Source organism: Pelmatolapia mariae, linkage group LG14 (assembly GCF_036321145.2).
Source record: "Pelmatolapia mariae isolate MD_Pm_ZW linkage group LG14, Pm_UMD_F_2, whole genome shotgun sequence".
NCBI classification, from domain to species: Eukaryota; Metazoa; Chordata; class Actinopteri; order Cichliformes; family Cichlidae; genus Pelmatolapia; species Pelmatolapia mariae.
In genome coordinates this window covers 867,820-886,615 of record NC_086239.1, presented here as the reverse complement: position 1 = coordinate 886,615, position 18,796 = coordinate 867,820, and the positions used below count along the sequence as shown (strand labels likewise).

The 18,796-nt window shown below is 44.2% G+C and overlaps 1 protein-coding gene across 1 annotated transcript; it reads left to right on the top strand.

The window, feature by feature from the left end:
* The first annotated feature begins 545 nt into the window (after positions 1-545).
* On the top strand, positions 546-18,195 carry LOC134641375 (A disintegrin and metalloproteinase with thrombospondin motifs 8-like). The gene is made up of 9 exons (XM_063493771.1): positions 546-1,944; positions 3,878-4,117; positions 8,458-8,590; positions 8,714-8,881; positions 9,688-9,980; positions 12,251-12,437; positions 14,563-14,735; positions 15,025-15,200; positions 15,703-18,195. The coding sequence occupies exons 1-9, from the start codon at positions 1,228-1,230 to the stop codon at positions 16,445-16,447; spliced, it is 2,832 nt and encodes a 943-aa protein (XP_063349841.1). The 5' UTR covers positions 546-1,227; the 3' UTR covers positions 16,448-18,195.
* Positions 18,196-18,796: the final 601 nt, after the last annotated feature.

The window sequence follows — 18,796 nt, the reverse complement described above, 5'->3', positions numbered from 1 at the left end:
GTACTGCTGGATCAGTACAAGGGCATTAAATCTGTAATTTAATAAAGTACAGTAGTGAATGTACAAAGTTGGGGGTAGGGAGGATGAGCTCCAGCCGCTGGCCTCTGTTCTGTTCAGCAAAAACAGATGAAAACGTATCTGACAGAGATTGATTGATTTGGGAACAAGACCAAAACCCTCCTAGAATCAAGTGTTGCCACTGAGGAGGCCATCATGAAAGTAATGACTCTAATTTTATTGAATGGCCAACATTACAGAGTACGTCTCCAGCTTCTACTAAAGAAAAAGGGGAACAAGTGAAAACAGAAACTTGATTTTTGGGCAAACAGCGACACCTACTGTCTAACGAAGAGTGAGCACAAACGCTCGGTCCTTGTGCTTTGGCGCCATCTGCTGGTAGATGTCGTGATCTGTACATCTGTTTGGGGTGCAGGAATTTTTTGGCATTTGTTTTTGATTATTTGATTAGTTTAAAATTCAGTTCAAATGCAGTTTTTTATTCACTGTGTGTAAAATCTTGCTTTATTTTAGTATTTAAAAAGAAGCTTCTTCAAACGTCACATATTGGAGATATGAGAAGAATAACGTTCATCCAAAATCTTCACTAACGCGATTAGACGTTTCCCAGTGTTCGGGGTCAGTTCCAAGGAAACTCGGCGCCTTTCTTCGTCCAGCGGTGCTCTTTTGTGCGGGGGATAAAGCAGGCCGGATTTGGAGAGGGGCGGGGTGGGGGGCTCCGGGCCCTGTGGGGGCCTGCCACTCACACACCTCCGAAATAACTCGCGTAGCGGACTCCCAGCTATGCGTAGTATAGATGTCCTGTCGCTGCCATACAGCACGCTGGGTTAATAATAGGAGCGCGGTTGTCAAGCTGTTTCAGAAGGGGGGAGTGTCGGCCCATTCTCATTGGACCCGTTTTATCCTCGAGTTTCTCATGAAGTGTGAGTGGGAGGAGAATTTCCAGCAACGGAGGATATCAAAAATAAACCCCCTCGTGTCCAGAGAAGAAGGGAAAGTATAAATACCCCCGATATGTCCAGACTGCAGCGGTGCTGGTGAGCGGCAGAACAGGGAATGATAGCTGGCCGAAGCTGAGCAGCACACTCTGACTGGGAGCTCACTTTCATTTCAGTAGAGACGTTATTGCGACTGCAGAAGAGAAAGGACATCATCTTTGTTAGAGTCTTTATTTTTGATTCACTCTTCAGCGCGTTGCAACTGCAGACGATGTGTGCCACTGCGTGTTTGCTCTTTTCGCTCCTGTGCGTAGTCAACGCGGCACTTGCCTCTTCGTTTGAATCAGAGGATGTTGTACCTGTTCGGATAAACGCAAGAACCAGCGGGCGCTTCTGGAAGAGAAGCGAGGAGCAGCCGAGGTTTGTCCTCAGTGCGTTTGGCAAAGACTTTACTCTAAACCTCGTCCCGGACACCAGCTTCATCGCGCCTTCCTTCACCATCCAGCGCGTCAAAGCCAGAGACGTTGGAACTTTACGCAGCGCTCCAGGTGCCCGAGCCGTCCCTCAGAAGCTTATGAACAGGTCAGAGGAGAGCGAGGGCCACCTGAGGAGCTGCTTTTACTCCGGGAACGTGGATCAAGATCAGAACTCGCTCGTGGCTGTCAGTCTGTGCTCGGGCATCTTTGGTTCCTTTGTAACGGAGGGCAAAGAGTATTTGATTGAGCCCAAACTCCACGGCGGCCCCGGGTCAGCCTCTGCCGAGGAGCCGCACGTCATCAGGAGGAGAACATTCAACGAGAGCAACGGTGTTTCCCTCCCGTTTGATCACGCGGCCGTGGAGCAGCACAATGGGGAAAGGTTTACGCACGGCGACGGTGACGCAAGGAGGGAACCACGCCGGAGACGCTTTGTCTCCGCGCCACGGTTCATAGAGACCCTGGTGGTAGCAGACTCAACCATGACCCACTTCTATGGAGATGAAATAAAGGTCAGACGCCATGAACTCATTCTTTCCTGCACGCACACACTTACTAGGCGCCCAAACAAAGCTTGCCTTTAATTTCTTGGTTTAGACTCTTCCATAAACAGGCCGCTGTTGTAGACGTCATTCCATTACCCCCCCCCCCCCCCCCCCCCCCCGCCCCCTTTTATTTTCCCATCCTGTCTGCAAAGTCAGGATTCACACACTCGAAAATATAAAGGCAGGCATATGTTTTTCTCTCCGGCTACATAAAACATGTTTTGTCAGTGAGGGACCTTGGGAGGAAATCGATGAGCTCCCTGTTTTTCACAGAAAGATGTCAGGCCAAAGAAATGCAAGAAATGCTAGAGCACATTCCTAGGGACTTGGTCACCATTTGGCAGCAAAGCCTCAGCATCACCAGGAAGACTCACAGCGCTTACAATAGCTTTTCCATTCTGTCTTTACTCCGTGATTCTTTAAATCAGCCCTTCTCTCCCGCATAAAACCTTCAGTGTTTAAAGTGCACTAAATGTTTATTACGTCTTCCTTCCAATCTAAAATCAGTCCTGGTTCCAACCAAAGCCGAACCAGTAATAAGTAGGACTGTGCCAAAGTCCGCACCAGCCAAATTCTAATCTGTTTGTGTTTAAGTCACTCCTCAGCTGCCAAAGTCTCCATAGTATTCCCCAGGCAACCAGACACAAGGTGAGGAGAAAGGTTGCACTGATAAACTTGGCTCACAGTGGATTTTCCATCCCAAATCACACATTCCTTATTATTTTTATGCAGTTTTCTACAAATAGGGGCCGTTTCAGTGATTTGGTTGCCCCAGGCAAAAATCAACATGTGGTTCCGTGGGTGTGCTCACAGCACATGTGGAAAAACTTTCAATGTGGGACTATCAACCCACCCTAGAAAAAATGATTTCACCGAGAATACACATCACGGCAAAGCTGCTCACACTGTCTGTGATTTGGCAGCTCTGAAACACGGTGACAGAGCAGCTCAGTGGAAATCCCTGACGCGCCTCCTTTAATGATAATAATAATAATAATGGATTGCATTTATATAGCGCTTTTCTAGGCACCCAAAGCGCTTTACAATTCCACTATTCATTCACACACTGGTGGAGGCAGCTACAGTTGTAGCCACAGCTGCCCTGGGGCAGACTGACAGAAGCGAGGCTGCCATATCGCGCCATTGGCCCCTCTGGCCAACACCAGTAGGCGGTAGGTGAAGTGTCTTGCTCAAGGACACAATGACCAGGACAGAGAGAGCAGGGGGATCAAACCGGCAACCTTCCGGTTACAGATGAGCTTCCCAATCCCCTGAGCCACGGTCGCCCTATGATTGTGTCACGGGACAAGTAACTTTGGGGAAAATGATTACAGGCCACAGGTGCAAATACATGTACATGCCTACAGCTTTGGCCATCTTGTATGATGTTGGCATCCATTCCTTTTCTTTGTTTGCTGCAGCAGTAACATACAGTCCAGGACAGCTCCACATATCAACCAGTTTAATTTCCATTGTAGAGCACACATGTGCTCAGTGAGTAGTACTTTATAGTGTTTATGCTTTTATTTTTGTGCAATTACTGCATTTGGAAAAAGTCTCTTTTCCATTTGAACGCATCAAACGAGGCTCGGCACGTTAGAGCCGAGCTAACCAACACACTGGCCCCTCTACACGATTACACATGCACATCTAGTAAGTAAGAAAAGGCAAAAATGTGTTTGCAATCTTTTCAAAATTTTATAATGAAGCTTGTCCCGCAGACATAAAACATCATTAAAGTCCCCTGGAGTAATATACCGCACACATGCACACGCTTTCTTGTCAAGATTTCATAAAAAAATTCTCATTACCATCACGTGTATGTTTAGTTTGCGAGGGACAGCCAGCCTGGCTCCGAACACATCTGTAGGCTGAATCATAAATATCCTCTCCTCCACAGCACTACATCCTCACCCTCATGTCCATGGCCGCCCAGCTTTATAAGCACCCCAGCATAAAGAACTCTGTGAACATGGTGGTGGTGGAGATGCTGGTGGTGGAAGACGAGGAAATTGGACCGGAGGTCTCCAGCAATGGAGGTGTGGCTCTGAGGAACTTCTGCTCCTGGCAGCAGCGCTTCAATCCACCAAGCCAGAGGCATCCCGAGCACTACGACACTGCCATGCTGTTCACTAGAGAGGTGAGGAGCCAGCAGACGAGCATACATCTGATTTTGTTATTTTTCTCATTTTTTGTTTTATTTAAAGCTGTTTAGGTCTTTGAAATAAAACACAGCATCATCTGCAAATAAGGCTTTAAACATTTATCTTTTAAACAAGATGAACATCTTAACAAAAAGTCATTAACTACACTTTTTATAGCTTTTAACTGCACAAGTTCAGAGGTCGTTGAGAGGCAGAGAAATTGCATCATTATCCCTGAATAAAGGGATTGTTTAGTATCATGCAATTGAGATTCTAAGATCGCGCGATGACATCTGGACTGTGCAAATGAGTACTAAGCCATTTAGTAACTGAGACACAATTAAAACCTACAGGCAAAATTGAGAGTTACTGTGAAGTGTTCATTAAGTTATAATTTGCAAACAGCAGTGGCCTGAGAACTGATCCTTGAGGAACACCGGAGTATTTCAGGTTTTATTGAAAGGTTTAACAATGGGAAGTGATTTAGTCATGAAGCAAAAATGTAAATGCACACTAATAAATATTATTTTTTTAATGTTTTATTGAACAAATTCCTTTGTGTCCTGTAAAAGGTACATGTATTTCTCTCCACTGCTGAAGGTGGATTCTCATGTTCACATAAACTCACCGTATGCCACCTGCTAGCAACCAAAGCAATAAAGGAAGTTAAAAACAGCTAAGAAGGAGAATTAATGTATGATTCTCTAAAGTCAGTGGAGACTAAAACAGAGCTAAGGCTAATGCTTTTAAAGGGGATTTATTACAGCTACATTATATTATTAAAGCAGTTCTGCGTCGTTTTTATGTCGTAATGGGATTCTGTGCGACGCTTTTTCACCGATTAAATGAACTACAAGTTTATGGCAGCCATCCCAGCGCCCCTCTCCCTCCTTTTAAGCTAAGTTTCTTCTGATTGGCTGCTCTTCATAAATAAAACCCACCAAGTGGGTGGGGCTTGTACACTCACAGCAACAGATGCGTAACAGAGATGAGCGTATTAGGGATCTCTGCTCACAGTGACATCATACATATCCAAAAGTAGAAAAAAATAGTTTGAAGCGTAAGAAGGTCAGATGAGATTTGACCTCACATGGATAATTTGTTACTATTTGAAACTTTCATCATGTTTAATGTTAGGATCCTTTGAAGTAACACGTCGTGTGTGATACAAAATAGGTTATGTGCCCTCAGCTGGACGTGTTTAGCAGTTGATGTAGTGTGTGTGTGTGTGTCTGTGCTAGCAAAAAACACCTTGACACAGAGTCAGTCACCACGATAGGTTACAGCAGTCAAGCTTTTTCTTCAAAATGCGGTTTTGACGTGCTTCACAGTGCATTATTAGGATGGTCCTCTCACCATCACGTTCTGGCAGATTTTGTTTCCCGTTCAGAAGACAACCAGCAAGAATGAGTCCGAAAATAATCTCTGGTGGAATTCAGTGCCCGGCCAGCTGTGGGAGCATAATGCGGTTTCTCAGGCAGCAAAGCCAACCGCCCAGCAATTATCTAAGCCAAAGTGCCACACAGTAACACAGGTGCATTTTAGAGCAGCTGTAGTGACATTTGGAGGACTCCCAGCTGAAACAGTGCCTCGCTTTAAACCAACCGTTGTCATACGTTATTTTTTTAACAACCCATAGAAAAGAAAAACTTTCGAGCTGTCAATTAAGGATGCTGAAACCAGACTGCAGAGATGGAATAGCCGTAATCTTTTCCAAGCTGGGGAAATGTCAAAGCAAAGCAAACAAACTGTTCTTTATGGATGCTTCGACAGGAAATAAGTTCACAAGTCCTCGGGGTTTGAGTTGCGATTGGCTTGTTCTGCTGTATTTGGCTGCCTTCTTCCATCTGGTATGTGCGTGTTGACAAGGTGTTAGCAGACAATACATTAGGCGAGGAACTTCTCTATTATTAAATTTTTATAGCTAAGTGCCCTGGTTTGCGGCTCGATTTGATGACAGGCTTGGCATTTATCCGCCTACAGAATGACGTTAGCGTGTAAATCTGACCCCGGATCTGAGAAATAATGGAGAGAACATATGGCTTTGTGCTGTCTTGTGCTGGATTGTTGAAGCGGCTTTACTTTGGGGGAAACCATCATTCACGCAAACCCGGGTTTCTGTTTGTTTTTCCATTTCCGCAGAGATACGCTTTGAAATGCAGAGGACAGAAGGCTCCTCGTGGATGAGCTAACTTTAGTGCCCCTACAAATCAGGCCTGACAAGATGAAGCCATTTAAAATGGTCGAGCTTTAGTATGTGGCCTGCTCGGGGTTGCAAATGCGTGCCGTGCAAGCCGCAGTCAAAAGAGAAGACTGACGCTGCGGCTGGCTGTCGTAAAACGCAAAGCTCGCGGCGGGTTGCATGCATTGGAAACATTTCACTCATGCATCTTTGCGGTCTCACCGCGTGTGTGTTTGTACAACATTGCGGTTTGAGCTCTGACCCATACGTCGAGTCTTGCATCTGCATGAAAGGCATCTTTTGCTGTTGTGGAATAAGGTGTGCAAACACAGACTGAGCTGCATTCAGTCCCTGTTTCCAACTCCAGATGTCTTTCCAATCACAGAAGGTCCCGCCTCGTGTTTTTTTTGGAGAAGGCGAGGCCGTGGATGCATCTGTCCATCCTACACAGAAATAAGGAAAGATGTCTGATATAACACACGGTCACTTCTCCCACATTACAGCTGCAGACAGCTGCGGATATTTATTTGCTTTTGCTTAATGATGGAAACACTGAGTAACATGCTTTTGATTTTTTAAATAGATGGTGAAGGTTATATAACAGTCATCAAGGGTTGCTAATATATTTACTGTATTTACTATTTGACAGAATAATGGCTTTAAGTCTTTAACAGTCCAGCATGCAGTGCCATATATCCACAAGATATCAGGCAAACATTTGGGATGTATAAAATATTAGGACGTCGCCTGTTTCAGTTTGAATCTTTCTGAGTCGCTCTTTTAATTTAGTTTGAGTGAAACGCAGTTTTAGCAGCAGTGCAGCTGTTCCATTACCTTTAGTTTGCTGGCCACTGCCACTTCCCTCCAGTGTATACTGGTTCTTGTCACATACTGTACATACGCTCCAACTTTATGCAAAGCTGCACTCGCTATGATGGGCGGAGTCAATATGCAGCTAGCCACCAAACTATATCCACACAGGAGGTGGTTGTAACACCTCAGGCTGTTACTGAGTGTGCATGAAAACTAGTCAGAGTCCAAGCAGGTCAACACAATCAGGCTTTTTACTGCACAGAGGATGAAACTCGGTTTCCCCCAGCTCCACGTCACACTCACTCTTTTTAACAATCTTAAAATTGCTGCTTCGTTTACTTTGGCATAATGCACATTATATAGAGATTTCTTTACATACCTTTACTGTAAGAGGACTGATTGTGCTAGCTTCACTCTCCAGAGGCTCATTCTAAAAACCCTGTGAACTGAATATTGTAACAAGCAGCCACTGATGAAAAGTTGAACCAGTGATTAATTATAAATAGACTAGAATAAATGAGCAATTTAGCAAAAACGAAACAGCTAAAAGGTTGGTTCAAAGTAGAACGGAAAGTTTAAAGTGACCAAACAGCTGACCTAGAAACTAAAGGCAACTGTGCTCACGGGACACTTTGTTTGACTTTGGACCCTTTTTGTCTTTAGAACTGTTTTAATTCTTTGTGGTACAAAAAAGAAATGTTCAAAACGTTCCTGGAAACATTCCTCAGAGATTTTGTTGTTACTGACACGATAACATCACACAAGTGCTGCAGGTTTGTCTGCTACACTTCCGTGATGTGAGTCTGCGATTCGAGAACATCCCAAAGGTGCTCTGTTGAACTGAGATCCGAGTACAGTGAACTCATTGTTGTGTTCAACAAAGCAGTTTGATATAACTGAAGCTTTGTGGTGTGCGGTCATCAGAAGACGTGCACATAAAGGGCTGCACGTGGTCAGAAAAATACCCAGGTAATTAATGCCCACCGGTCCGGTGATGTAATAGGACAAACTGCTAACACAAGGCAGGACGGATCCATCCTTCCATGGTGTTTACATCAAATTCTGAACGTTGCAGCAGAAACCGGAGTGGCACCGATCGTCCTTTTTATTCGTTCTTCCTGCTGGAGTTCGAAGTTCATGGAACTTCACTGAGTTCCAGCTTTATCTGGAGAACCCGCTCCCCTCCTGTATTTGAAAAGCCCAGAACGTCCGAGATGCTGGTGTGAATGTAAGGAGAAGCCACCAAAGTGAAACTATGAATATGTAATTATGGAGAAACAAAGTAGCTCTGTTTTTCAGTTTATTCAAATCTGACATTTTTGTTCTGTGTTTGTGTTTCAGGACATCTGCGGTCAGAAGAGCTGCGACACGCTGGGCGTGGCCGATGTCGGGACGATGTGCGATCCCAAGAGAAGCTGCTCGGTTATCGAGGACAACGGCCTGCAAGCTGCCTTCACAGCTGCACACGAGCTCGGTGAGGTCACATTGGGTGGGCTGACGCGATTCTCTGCTTTATGGAAAAGCTTCTTAGATCGAGAGTTTTCAGTCATTCCTAAACACTCTCTCAAGCACCTACAAAAACTGTCACCTCCTGCAGGTCATGTGTTGAGCATGCCTCATGATGACTCCAAGACGTGTGAGAGACTCTTTGGGGATCTGGGAGGTCATCACCTGATGGCACCTCTGTTCGTCAGCCTCAACAAAACCATGCCTTGGTCGCCCTGCAGCGCGCTCTACGTTACCGAATTCTTTGACAACGGGCACGGTGAGGCACACTGCAGCTTGTTGCTCTACAGCGAACGCAGACATTAATGTCGATATCTTGTGCCAGTGTGGCTGCCTGCCACGCTGTGACTCTGTTATTAGGACTGACTCAGAGATGTATAAAACATACACTTCCTCTCATCCTCTCGTGAACCGAGGCTTTCCTGCTTAAACGTGCCGCTCCCCTTAAATTACGGGTTGGACGCTCAATTTATTTCGCCCGAGGTTTCCACATCCTGCTCTCTTTCTTTTGCCTTACCTCTGTTGCTCCCTCTCCCCCTGCCTTGTTGTGCATCTTGTATTGTTTGTATCCTTGCTAGATCTGTCAGTGAACCTTCTTTTCCACTGAGTCATAATATGGACTTCTTCCTGTTCCCCACCTCCTCGGCCAAAAGCAACAGCTGGTGTCAGCAAAATATGTTCTTTATCAGTTGGAAAATGTTTCCAACAAAAACTCATGTGGCTGAGAATGTTCATTCCCAACCGCAGATGTCATTGACAACTCCAGACAAAAGCTTATTGAATGCAATAAAGATCATTAGAGGAATAATGGAAAACAATCAGATTTGGATTACCTGTCAGACATCCAGATTCAGAGCATTAGGCTGCCTATAAACATGCACTACATTAGTTAAAGTGAAATTATTCCGTTTTATAGTCAGGACACAGCTTGCACTGAATACTTTCCCACTGTTGTCATGCCACACGCAGCATATTTACGATTGTCACTGTGCCGCGAGAACCACAATCTCCACAAACCCCGATATAATCGGCCTCATACGGACTTGTTTTGTACTGTAACCACAGGGGACTGCCTGCTTGATGTCCCAGAGAGCGCCATGCCTCTACCAAAGGGGCTGCCAGGCTCCAAGTACAGCGTGGACCAGCAGTGCCAGCAGATCTTTGGAGAGGAGTTCGTCCACTGCCCCAACACCTCCGACAGCGATATCTGCAGCCAGCTGTGGTGTCAGGAGGAGGGGACGCTGCAATGCTCTACCAAGAACGGGAGCCTGCCCTGGGCTGATGGCACCCCCTGCAGTGCCAATGGAACCTGCCTGCATGGCGTCTGCGTGCCAGTCTATGAGGCGATGAAGCCACTGGTAAGCCCAAGTCTTTTTCCCTGTTTTTTAAAAGACACCTTACTAAATTAAATTTGATGGCAGTAAAATCCTTTGCTTTCATGAACAGGGACCGGGAGTATCTCAGCTACCAGCTATGAACACCAGCATTAGCTCGTGGTATCAGCTGTGTAATTCTCACCACTGAGTCAGTGCCCCTCCCACACAACGTCTTTTATTTTAACCTCCTAAGACCCGAACTCTTCCACGGCATGCATTTTTAATTTCTCTTTGATATTTGGACTGATTGGGACCCAATGAATGTAAAAATAAAGAATTACCAGATTTTTTTTTTTTTTTACCTAATTTTTGTTTCTAAGAAAAATGAGATCCACATATGAGGATATTCATTTAAAATTTCAGTAGAACAGTAGCAGTATAATGTCCTCGTAAGTGGATATCAGGCCCTTGTAGAGCAAAATTAAGTATTTTGGTCTAAATAACCCAAAATGTGATGTCCACATATGTGGACGCCAGGTCCTAGGAGGTTAAAGTTTGACCTTTTTATTTTATTATTGATCAAATATTGGAAGTATTGCTAGCAGAAATTTTATCTCACAACACAAATACTGCATCCAAACTTGCCGACTTAGCAGCTCTTATTGAGTGCTCACACATGATCAGTGTGTACATTGAAAGATATGCTTGCAAAGTACTGTGGAGAAGCCTTAAAAATAAGTTCACCGTGATACACAACTAAGAAAGGGACACAGGTTGTAGGTAGATGTGCAGAAATGCACCTCCTGCATGCCTGTTTCACATCAGTGCACCTGCTGCCTTTGTGCCGCCGTGCCGTTTTTTCCCTCGTCAGTCGGTACAAAAAAAAGTGAGGCTGATGTTTGTTCATTCAGCTGTTTCCCAACACATGAGCCACACCATCCTTGTAAGGCCATAAGGTGATTAGGCTTGTAGTGGCCGTGGCGACAACATAAGGTCACGATTGCTTTTGGAAGAAAAGAAATATCAGTGCAGCTTTGAGACCAAAGATTTTCACACGAGGGTCAAAATCGTTGGTTTTCCAAGCTTTTTTCTGAAGCACGTGTTTTTTCAGTAACCCTTACAGTCTTTGGACCCTGTTCCCATCTTCTTGCATGTTGCATGCTGACATTGTTTATTTCACTGGCTCACCACCAAAGAATGTTCAAAGTGTCTGATGAGTCACTTCCTTTCAACAGAGTAATCAGGTTTGTAGTCATAAAGCTCTAATGAGGCCGGCATCCTCAGCACATTTTGGAGGTTTTGCTCATGCTGCGTTAGATAAGCTGTGGATAATGCACGAGTTGTCTCACAGTTTATTCTTAATCTGATGTTCCACTTGTTCGCTGCCCAAATAGTCTGTTACAGGACTAGTACAGACACCATTCACATTCACATGAATTAACATAAATGCACTAACTGCATGTCTTTGGAGTGTGGGCGGAAGCTGGAATACCCAGAGAGCCCACGCAAATATGGTAAGAACCATCAAGCTCCGCCCCAAACTGTGGATTCAAACCCACAATGATAGCAGAGAGATGATAGCAGATAGCAAAGCTAATACACTAACAATAGACAAGTGATGAGAGTCAGCAAGGCCAAAATATTCCCTGTGGTGGAGAATGTTCTTTCTTAAACTCACTGCTTCCATAATACAAAACTCTGCATGTTTGTAGAAAGTGTTGCATTAGCTGAGACCTGACTCTTTTTCATAAATGCTGCAATTTCAAGTTGAAGTAAAGACATTAAAGGGCTCAGAGAACGCATTATAAACTGAGCTGTGTCTGACTTTGGCGAGTTGAAATGCAGATCCTTCACGATACCTTTTTAGATTTCCTCAAAGAACATCTCAGCATCTTATTTAAGGTCGGTCGCCTTGATATCTTCTCCTTATGTTCTGAATACACATCTGTTTATGAATCCAGACATGCTGGCCGTTGGGATGTGGTTCAAGCTTATAAAACTTCTGGAAAGAACAACCTTGCTAGCAAACACACATGCACATGCGCACATACTCACTCAACGTACAAAATTGGAGCATGGCAGGTTCTACTAGCAGTGAGTGACACATGTGGCAGGAATGTGGGTAGAGTCAGACAGCAGGCGCGTGCCGAACTTCAACACAGATTTAGCCTCGAGTCGCGGCATGCCAACACGCTGTGCGGCCTCAAACCCAGAAGCCCAGACTGTGGTTTAGGCTGCACAGCTGACATTGCCTTTGGCTCAGAGCACTAACCAACTACTCTGCTCTTTTTTTCCTGTGTGTTTTACGGCAGATGGTTGTGGATGGCGGCTGGAGCTCGTGGGGACCGTGGCAGCAGTGCTCTAGGACGTGTGGAGGTGGGGTGGAGTTCTCCTACAGGGAGTGCACTAACCCAGTGCCTCAGAATGGAGGGAAGTACTGTGAAGGACAGAGGGTCCAGTACCAGTCCTGCAACATACAGCCATGTGACAACAATGAAGGTGAGGGTCAACGTAATACAGCTTTCAACTTTCAAATGAACAAAGAAACAGCTTCTTATATCGTTTGTCCCCTACTGAAAACATAAGACACAGCAACAAATGTTTGTCCCACATCTGCACTTTCCATTGTCCTACATTTGGCCTTGACTGGCAGCATTGACCCGGGGTGAGTCTGGCCGCCACAGACCTACTGTAGATCCGCTTTATGCAGGCCAGATGTTAGGTGTGTTGGCATATTTGAGCGAGGGTTGGCCCCACCGCACGTTGACCCCACCTTATGATGTTTTGGCCACATTTTCCAAACCCAACCCTCGCCATAAGCCACAGGAACATTAGGCCACAGGATGTGATCCCCGAGTGCCTCTGCCAAAGCCCAAGATCTACATCGCAACGTTAAGAAAAACTCTCTAAACCTGCTCTGAAATGTGCTGTGTTCTTCCCTAGGCTCCACCATGTCTTTAGAAATGAAAATTAAGCTTTGCAACAGATGGACATTTTTATGAAGAAAAAAACTAAACAAAAAACTACGTATTAGCTCGTGTTCAAACCACTCCACAAACTCTGGAAGAAACTGTGTAATCTCCCAACAAAACACATTAAGCTTGGTTCTATCTAGAACCTCTTTTGTGCCAAAGTGCTGCCAGTGTTGTTGAACCACACTGCATTTCAGCAGGTCTGGGAGATTTTTATGTAAAATCATGAGCAGGAGAACAAAACAGGTGCTTATAGACATCTACTGACCACTGATGTCAGCAGATCCAACTTTGTAGTTTTGCTGTTTTGACTCGTTCCAGCTTTTTTGCGACATTCAACTGTCTTTTCTCTACAGAGTTGTAGAGAAAAGACAATTCATTGTAGATAATGAGCGGGGACAGCAGAGCAGGCTTGGATTATAACTTGTGATATTCCGACTTGTGCAGCAGAGCTCGGATGGGGGAAGGGGTAACACAGGGATGGAAACAAGTGGCGAGCTGGAAGCTAAAAGTCTGATGCTGCAGACATTACAGATGGAGCCGCAGGCGAGAGGAGACGAGGGTCGGGATTCTGTAACGAGTAACAACAAAATAAGAACTTGCATAAGCACGCAGCAGGCTGGTAGTGGCAGAGTTACCAGAGTTGGATATTTGTAGAGAGCTTGATTGTTGTGATGAGGCACAGCTGGCACAGATCTGCTCGGACTCTAGAACAGCTGTTTGCACTCAGACAATCACAGGCCGACAGGGAGACGGCACTGGAGGCAACAGGGGGACGCTCAATCGAAAAACAGCATTTTCTAGACTGACCCACAGCCTGCATATAAAAGACAGATGTAGATGCTGTGATTTGAGCCATCTTGTAAGCAGGGATGGGGGGATGGGGGTGCGGAAATGACCACCCATGCAGCAGGGACATGTCAGTGACACTCTGACACTAGTGTGGACACTAATTTACAAATTAAGACTCATGTTGTAGACATGAAACTAAAGACTCCAATGAAACATATTCACGGAGGGCAGACCAGAGGAGTCACTAATGTATCACTGTAACTAATAATAGAACTGCAAAAACACACTATATGGACCAATGCATCAGGCCACGCCTCCTAATCTTTGAGTCAGAGTGTTTTACAGTCACGCACTGAACAGTGTAGCCTGCCTTTATAAACATTAGTAGAAGAATGGGTCGTTCTAAAGAGCTCGCTGAATTCCAGTGTGGTGCTGTAATAGGATGGCACCACTGCAACAAGTCAGTTCATGAAATGTCCTCCCTTCTAGATATCACGAGATTAACTGTGAGCGTGAATATTGCAAAATGGAAGCTTGTAGATCTCCCCAACTCGGCCATGAAGCATCCTCCATCGCCACAAAAACTGCAAGCTTCAAGCATGGCTGAGCTCCTGTAGGTGTGATGTGCAGCTGGCCCAGTACGTTTGTCCATATAGTGTTTTCTAATCAGGTTTTATGTTTTGATGCTACATAATTAATTGTTGTCCACCAGCCTGATCCAGACTCTGCTGGTGTTCATCTATTTTTCTGCGTTGCTCTAATGAATATAAAAATACAAATCTAGAGTTGATCAGGTGTTCGGATTATACAAATAATATTGTTTTGGTAGAGTATCTTAATTTATTGTTTCTTCATGTTAGGTAAAAGTTTCAGGGAGGAGCAGTGTGAGAAGTACAACAGCCCCAACTACCTGGACCACAACGGGAACGTGAAACAGTGGATACCAAAGTACGCTGGTGTTTCTCCCAGAGACAGGTGCAAGCTGTTCTGCAGGGCCCGGGGCAGCAGTGAATTCAAGGTGTTCGAATCCAAGGTACAATAACGTCACTCAACAGCAAATCTCAATGAAAGGAAAGCCAGTAGTCTGAAGCACTGGTTCAGTTTTTTAAAATCAGAGTAGTGGTTTTTAGAAAAGCTTCACTCATTGTAGTTTTTCCTGAAGTCCCAGCTCTGTTTCATAGCCAGTGTTATAACCAGCTCCAACATCATGACCGTGACCTCCATCCACTGATGAACACCCTGACATGATGTTGAACTATATTCAAAATATAGTTGAATGGGACATGTGTAGTGACCCACCAATGCTTGCTCCATCCCTGCAGGTGATTGACGGGACCCCCTGTGGCCCTGACACCACATCTGTGTGTGTCCAAGGACAGTGTGTGAAGGCAGGCTGCGACCAGGTGATAGGATCCAACAAGAGAGTGGACAAGTGTGGAGTGTGTGGAGGAAGTGGGCTCACCTGTAGAAAGATCACAGGCTCGTGGAACAAAGCAACGTAAGCCGATCAGATCAGCGATAATAAAAATGATAAAGCACAAAAAGGCTTAGACAAATATATGGATGTCTTTCCTTCTACTGCAGTTGTGACAAATTAATTAGTTGATTTATTGATTGTGTTGTTAGATCATATTTTGCCCATTATAATACAAATCTTTTTAAAAAATTCTACTTGCTTATGTTGTACTTGAGGCCCATTCACAAGAATATATTCACCCCAAATATCAATTTAGGTTCTTCATAACTTTTGGCCCAGCCATTTGTGGTATTCTGATTATCTGTCTCATTTTATTTATGCTTTTTCTGATCTATTCAACATAGTTTAGATAAGATTAGTAGTTTCATACATGTTGGTAGGTTGATTATAGTGTCAGCACAGCTTCTTTCACTCTTCTTCTGTTTCAAACCAAGTTCATCTTCTTTCACCTGGAAGTTCTAATTAATACACAGATAAGATATTCTATAGTAAACTGTTATCTGTTCTTTTTCTTCTCCATCAGCTATGGATACAGTGACATTGTCACAGTTCCCACTGGCGCTACTAACATTGACATCAAGCAGCGGAGCCACCGAGGAATCAAGCATGATGGCTACTACCTGGCTGTAAAGAGAGAGAGTGGCGGTTACATCCTTAATGGTAACTTCTCCGTGTCCACGGTTGAGCAGGACATTCCGGTGCTGGGCGCAGTGCTGAAGTACAGCGGCTCTTCCACGACGCTAGAGAGGATCCAGAGCTTCAGGCAGCTCAAGGAGGCCATCACCATCCAGCTCCTCGCCACTGCAGGAGATGGTAGCCCTCCCAAGGTCAAATATACTTTTTTCATCCCTAAAGATGTGACTTTGAACAAACCCAAGGAGAAGAAGGGCTCGTCCCTGTCTTTGCATATGATTCATCCGTTTGGCGTGCCTGAATGGGTGCTGGGCGAGTGGTCTCCGTGCTCCAAGACCTGTGGATCTGGGTGGTCCAGGAGAAATGTTGAATGCATGGACGACGAAGGCTTCCTCTCCAGTCAGTGTGACAAAGACCTAAAGCCCATAGACATCAGGCCCTGTGCAGATCTGCCCTGTCCCATATGGCAGATGGGACCTTGGTCTGCCTGCTCACGAACTTGTGGTCAGGGGGAGCGCCACCGCAGCGTTTTCTGCATAGACTACACTGGGAAGACTGTTGAAGCAGAACAGTGCGATCCAAGAAAGATTCCAGAGCCGGTGTCTGGGGAATGTTTCAACCAGGACTGCTTGTGAAGAACACGAGCACAGCGGACTCATGGTCATAGTGCACTTATGAACAATGGATGGATTACTGAACAGGCGGACGCACCAAGAATAGTGCTGGGGTCCATTAGATCAGGGACAGTATGACTACAAACACACACAGAGCGATCCACAAAACCAAAGAAATGATAATTATGACCATTCTTTTTCACCTGCAAGATGTTTGTATGCCTCTTTCTATCTGGAGGGTCTTGTTGTTACGCAGGAGTGGCAGTAGTGGCAGTGGTGGTGGGTGGGGGGTTAAACGTCTACATCCCAAGGCCCATTGCCTCATAATCCATCCATGTTATCAACTGGTTGCATCAAATCACATCAAAGGCTTTTAGCTGAATATTGCTTTGTCATTCTGTTGACATTTGACAACCACTATTGAAACAATGGAAATCTACCTCAGGATGTACATGTGATGCTATGTATAGTTACTAAGAGAAGGTGCAGTGTGTGTGTTTCCTCCAGAATGAGAAATTTAGTCCAGCTTAAAAGATTGTTTTTGGAGGCCGTCTGCTATAAACAGCAGTTCGGTGGGGCTAGAACAATGAAACCTGCTGTCAGACACCAGCACAGTGTAAATATACCTCCAGCTGTAATTCACAGAATCAAGCCCCTATAGAGCTTTGATCGAGCCACTTGCCCTTAAATAAGGTACGGACGTACGATCGAGGCCCTTGTGATTGCTTCGTCTTTTCAAACACACATTAACCCTAGAACACTATCGCTGGGTGATTTTCACCCGAGCAAATACATTTACATGATTTCTCTCTCCTGCAGCCGTTAGTGTGTCGAGGAGATTGTGCCTTCACCAGGGAAGTCTCAAATGTCCCAGGAATGGGTGTATCAAAGACCAGCTTTCCAGCGTCATTTTTTTTTTTTTTTAGGAATTTTTTGTTCTTGAATTCCAGATTTTTCTGGAATTTTGGAGCATTATTTTAGCATCCCCCCATGACACTTTTTTTCATTTTGTTAGACATGGCACAGTTGAAAGTAAAAGCTGACCACTCTGATTTGTCATGTGTTTGATATATTTTGATGACAAGTACTTTTTGTTGGTCATATTATATCGGGTAAAAATCACCCGGCGTTAGTGATTGTGTTACTATTTATAGCGATAGTGTTCTAGGGTTAATGTAATTTGTGTTAAATTCGTGTGACGAGGACGTCATGGTTTTATCTGGAGAGTTAGTATTGTTGAGCAAACCAATAGCTCTCATTATATTTACTGGTTGCTGGAGCCAACATCAAAAGCTAGGCATTTCCCACATGTATTAGCCTCGATCATGTCTGGTCTTTGTGATCAGAAAACCCAACGACAGACCATACCACTCGACCCCGTAAAGTAACCGTAGCCTTGTTCCATGTCCACTTGCATCACAGTGTAGTTGAGCAAAACAGCAGTACAACCAGTCTGCAATATTTTATTTTGGAGGTGTTATTACTAAGTTAAGTGATAAGCATATTATCTATCATGTATATGAAAAAATAACAGTAATTTTATTCATTTTCCCTTTAGTTCATGCATCATATGCAAATGTTCACAGATGTTTCAGACTCATGTGTGTATATTTGATTTCTTCATTCCTGTTGTTAATTTACAGTATGTTATAAAAGAGATGGAGGATTAGGCCTGTATCCCTTCAGTGAAGGAATATGCTATTATTACAGCTTCCTTTTTAAGCTATTTATTTTTGTAAAGTTTTTACCTTGGACATGTAAGTAACATGGCAGACGCTGCTGTCTTTGAGATAATTGTCTATAAAATGGTCAAATAAACACATTTATGTCGATGCGTTGTTCTCTTGTACTGTGAGTGACCCTCCACAAAACATCACTAAAAACATATGAAAGTGGCATTATTAACTACACATAGAAATTTCGGTTGAGTGAATATTAGCGATAAGGACCCATAAATTTCACAAAATATTTCACGTAAGATCTCCAGTATGGAAGCCCGTTTCCGCCACTAAAAAAACAAACAAAAAAACAAGTATCCATAACTCGAAATTTCAAGTTATTAACTCAAAATTTTGAGAAAAGTATTTGAGTTACTTTTCTCAAAATTTCGAGTTAATAAGTCTAAATTTCAAGAAAATAACTTGAAATTTCGAGAAAATAATTCGAAATTTCGAGTTATGGATCCCTTTTTCTTTTTTTTTGTGGCGGAAATGGGCTTCCATACTCCAGAGCTCATTTTTAGGCTGTATGACACTAAAACTCACCACAGATGTGTGGAATTCTTTTAGGTGGCCTGGTAGCTTTTAAAAGTTGGGTGAGGCAAGTTTTACAAACCGAAACCTTTTCCAAAGTTCTGTAAAAATCCTCCCA